This window comes from Frankliniella occidentalis, unplaced genomic scaffold (genome assembly GCF_000697945.3).
Source record: "Frankliniella occidentalis isolate FOCC.00 unplaced genomic scaffold, Focc_3.1 Scaffold473, whole genome shotgun sequence".
Taxonomy (NCBI): domain Eukaryota; kingdom Metazoa; phylum Arthropoda; class Insecta; order Thysanoptera; family Thripidae; genus Frankliniella; species Frankliniella occidentalis.
In genome coordinates, this window is record NW_026267591.1 from 48,465 (window position 1) to 52,976 (window position 4,512).

At 43.5% G+C, this 4,512-nt stretch overlaps 2 protein-coding genes across 4 annotated transcripts in view; one reads left to right on the plus strand and one right to left on the minus strand.

The window, feature by feature from the left end:
* The window catches only part of LOC113217888 (uncharacterized), a 21,963-nt gene that overhangs the window by 10,805 nt on the left and 6,646 nt on the right, over window positions 1-4,512 (plus strand). The gene's annotated exons all lie outside the window — the stretch shown is intronic.
* LOC113217889 (60S ribosomal protein L31) lies at window positions 1,602-2,955 on the minus strand. 3 transcript variants are annotated; one of them, XM_026437972.2, is made up of 3 exons: window positions 2,790-2,955; window positions 1,944-2,173; window positions 1,602-1,773 (listed from the first exon to the last, which is right to left on the minus strand). In XM_026437972.2, the coding sequence occupies exons 2-3, from the start codon at window positions 2,159-2,161 to the stop codon at window positions 1,623-1,625; spliced, it is 369 nt and encodes a 122-aa protein (XP_026293757.1). In that variant the 5' UTR covers window positions 2,162-2,173; window positions 2,790-2,955; the 3' UTR covers window positions 1,602-1,622. The 3 variants fall into 3 exon arrangements, with proteins under 3 accessions (XP_026293757.1, XP_052130910.1, XP_026293758.1); XM_052274950.1 differs by having other exon boundaries at window positions 1,944-2,167; window positions 2,790-2,926; XM_026437973.2 differs by having other exon boundaries at window positions 2,685-2,812.

Sequence of the window (4,512 nt, forward strand, 5' to 3'; positions counted from 1 at the left end):
GGCGGGACACCATTGTCCTCGGGGGCGTCATTTTCCGGCAGCTCGTCTTCATCGGGCACACCGTTCTCCAGCGGGACACCCCTGTCCTCGGGTGCGACATACTCAAGCAGCTCGTCCTCATCGGGCACACCGTTCTCTGGCGGGACGCCTCTGTCCTCCGGAACGTACTCCAGCAGCGGCTCCTCATCGGGCGCGCCGTCCTTCTCAGACGCCTCTCAGCCGTCCTTCCCCGCCGGATCTTCAATATCGAGTGACACCTATTCCAGTGACTCGCCTTCGTCACACAATCACCCCTCCGACAGCTACGGACCCCCAGGGGAGGTGAACAGTCTGAGTTACTCACAATCAGATTCTGATTCTTCTTTTGGAGGACCCGAATCGTCCGGCCAACCATCAGCAACCTACTACAAGCGAAACACAAACCAGGGACGAGATTCTGACCTGTCTTCTCTAAACACATGTAAGTATAAAACTTATCCATCAAACCTATGTTCCAATTTAGAATTTTTTTTTCTAATCACCATGATTTTATAATGTAATGCTAGAATCTAATTATATCTGACTTGATTACAGTGCAAGGAGCACATGCAGGTTTATTGTTGCTTAAGCCTGTCAATAATATCAATTCAGATAAGCAACAAGCATCACCAGGAGATGAAAAAGGACAAAAAAATCCTCAACCAAACTACTCTGATTTAATACAATCATTAACTGGTTCTGGATATGCATCACCTAACTTTGGAGCAAAGATTGGTGAGAGGGGAGATATTCAACAAGTTAACCCAAACGAGAGAACTTTATCACTCCTATTTGGGTCAAAAAAGCCAAAACCTCTTCGGCCTCACCCAGTAACACGAGCTTTACCTCCACAGGTAAAAAAAAATTCTCTACTAAAAATTCCTTTTCTTGTTTATAGCTGAAGTAATATTTTTAATGTTTCTCTAGGTCATTGCTGCTGCCTCTGCTAAGTTGGCAGCTCAACTAGATTTCGCAGGACGAGCGCCACCAAGGACTGCTGTTGCTGTGTCAGGTCCACATGGCAAATTCATCATGTATCATAAGTAGAATTTCTTGTACAAATTTATTTAATGAAATTAGTGTTAAGATTGAACTGAAATAGTTCTGTTGTGATCAAATGTGAGAGACTGTCCTTCATTAGTTGTGGGATATTAATTTATGTGAAACGCAGAATATGTTAGGTTTAAAATCAAAACTGAAGACAGTGACTAGTAATGTGCATTGAAAGCAAAATCAAACTGTCAGACAGAAATAGCTGCTCTAAATAAAAAGCCATGATGAAATCAGCTCTCCACTTATCGAGAACTGAATTTCTACTTTGAGCTAATAGCTAATGATCCAATGGGGAAAAAAATCATTTGGTTGTATGTTCCTAGTCATCTTGCAAGGGTGATTCAATAAATATTTCAGAAGTTAAACTGTCAACAACCACATCAGATAGATTTTCCTATTTGAAGAGAAATTGAAATTGTGAATATTGTGCCTCATGTATAAATACAAATAAAAATACTTGGAAAAACTACTGTTGTTCAGAAAGTCACATTCAATGCAACAAAGGGACAAAAAACACAGCACACAAGTAGTTGAGTTTATACAAATACTTTTTATTCTTGACTCACATCAACATTAAGGGTCTGGCTCCTTTTCAAGGTAGGCACTGCAACGTATGTCACCAAGGTGTACAGCTTGTTGGGAGAATCCTCATCTTCGTTCCTGCGTCTGGCAAGCCGCACTCTGATCCTGAAGGGGACGTTCCTGTACACACAAATAGTAAAAATGTTAGGAATGAAGCTGGATTACTATAAATAGGTCAGAATTGGGAGAGACTAAGTCAGGGGTGCAAACATAAAATTGACATGACACAATGAGGGTAGTAATCGTAATCAACCACATAAAATGGATTTAGAAAGCAAGATGATTCTTACCTAACACCCTTAGACCACAGCTGTTTGTTGAGGTGAGTGTCGATTCTGACATCGTTAGTGCCCATCTCCTTCTCAGCGAAGGCACGGATGGCCTTGATGGCACGGGGGGCACGTTTCTTGAAGCCAATACCGTGGAGCCTCTTGTGGAGGTTGATGGTCATTTCACGGGTGACCACCTCATTGATAGCGGACTTCTTTTCCCTCTTTGGCTTGCCCATTGTGTCCTGAAACTGAAGAAAATAATAAAGTTCAGGGAGGTAAAGAGCAAAGAGGTAAGAAGCTTCCTCCAGAGCCCACAGAGATTCTGAGGTACAAAACACTCAATATCTAAGAGGTTAAGAACTCAACGAGCAAGTAGGTAAACAAGAACCAGCAGCCTAATGGGAATAAAGCTGTTAAAGCGTAAAACGAGTGAGAAGGTAAAGAGAAACCGACAAAATCGGTAAAAACAGGTGATTTGATACTGTGCAAAGTGTACTAGGGGATCATAACCTCCGAAGGCCGGAACAACAAAACAAGTTACACGACCGAACGGAGAAGTTAAAGTACAGAGCGGTGTAATTGAGATGCTTAGAGATTAGACAGGTAGAAAAATGCACAAACGTGGTTTCATTTAATTTTGAAGTGTGAAAGGTGGATACAAACATTACGGTGATTACGGCAATGTACCACGTTCAAACAGACGGCTTCAGCACCGATATTTTAGCCGAAGCCGATTAAAGTATAACAAAGTGTTAGCACCTTTTGAATTTCACGACAAAGAAGTTCACTTTCACGACTCAACGGTAAAAAATTTCCGTAAAAATATCGCGGATTACTTCCGATAAAAATACACGTTACACTTACCGGGTTCTCACCACCACGGTGTCTTTGATAGAAGAAACCCCAAATGCACTCCTTTTCCGGGTCCGGGATCTGTCACTGCCACCTAGACTTCCATGAGAAACTTGTGCGCCAGCACAGCACAAACATTCTCATATTGTTTAACATTTAAATACATGTTTAACCGATAAATGCTCTTTTGACCATAGTAATTAAAAGCTAAAAACACTAAACAGGCCGTAGGTATGGTAAAAATTAGTCCACATCAATTGAATATGACACAAAATCCAAAATGCACCCTCTGCTTATTGACACCAGATGGCGCACACAATCCGACCTCTCCGAGCAGGCGCGCAGGCGCGCTCTTTGGCTGGATTTGAAATGAGCCGCTTGAAAAGCGCGCCCTCGTTTCAGAAACTTGTTTTATCATTCTCAAATAAAGCTAGACATATTTACTGGCCGTTCCTCGGTCTCTTTCTGTGGCGCTCCTGAAGAGCGAGAACTTATGATGTTCTTTACAGATGATTCACAGATGTGGACGGCGTGTGAGGTGTGCGGTGGGCACCTTGCGTTGGCACTAAGTCGCGGTCGCGTTGGTCGCGTCTCGCGCTTCGCGCTCGCAGCAACGGTAAGCTCCAGTCGCCTCCTGGCGTTGTCCGAAGACGGAGTTGCTTCGCTGTGCTTCCAAGGAAACGCCAAAAACCATAGGCTTCGTGCGGCGACAAGTGTTTACTTATTTTGAGGCTTTCAGAAACTTAAGAAGCAAGTAGGTATGGTACATCAAGTTGACTTTCTTCAGTACAGTTTCAGCATTTAGCTATAGGGTGATTCGGATTTAGTTACTCATTTGGATAGCTTACCTAAATTATTTTTCAGTGTCAATAATATCCATCATAATTTTTTTCATGGCACCTCGAAAATAATCTTCCTTACCCCCCTCCCCCTCCCCTTCCTTTTCCCTTGATTTTTCAAATCTCACGAATATGCTGCTGTACCCGTCGCCGTGCCGTACGTACTTTTCGACTCGGAGTGTGACAGTGTAGGTTCTCCGGGCTGCGGCTGTGTTGAGTACCAATGGGTACCTAGTCGGTCCTCACTGTGACCTTGGTGGTGTGGACAGTTTGCAAGCAAACGGCAGAGCATAAAACCACTAAAACTGTGGTTTTAGTGAGTGCTGCAAATCTGTGAGGATATTTTTTTCTGTTGGTTAGGTGTTGTAGGGTCGAGCCAAATAAAATCACCTAAAATGATAAGTTTTAATTTTTCACTTGTAATGATGTAGTCTGTCTAACAGTACTTCTTAAATATTCTGATTTTGTAAGACAAATTATAGAGTAGGTATTTTCTGCAGTGCCCCCCCTCCCCCTCCCCACATCCACGAGTTTAGTTTCGCACCTGGTGACTAAGGCGCCTGTGTTTCGCCGAAAGGAGGCTTCGCGGGCAGGACTCAAATTCAAACACATTCCCGCATGAAGAAACATGGGTCTCTGCCGTGTTGCAGGGAAGTGGTGTTCCCGGTCGAGAAAAAAATAAGAAAATGGGTAACCAGTTGCGTTTCCATTGTTTGTTTGCTTCGACGCGGATTCAATATCCGCCGGCGGTGCAGTCTCGAAAAGAAAGGAGAGAGGAGCGCATTTGATTGACCCGTTTTACATGTGCAATCAAACCCCTCCTAATCTACTGTATTCCCGTTGGCTCAAATCGGGTATAGTGCGAATGCATGTGTGGATGTGGAAGAGGGGGGGGG

What these genes read in the sequence shown, in the direction of transcription:
- LOC113217889 (XM_026437972.2), bottom strand. Translation starts at nt 2,161, where the DNA reads ATGGGCAAGCCAAAGAGGGAAAAGAAGTCCGCTATCAATGAGGTGGTC. An exon ending in CTGTGGTCTAAGGGTGTTAG is followed by an intron (nt 1,774 to 1,943) that starts GTAAGAATCATC and finishes TTGTGTGTACAG; the next exon opens with GAACGTCCCCTTCAGGATCA.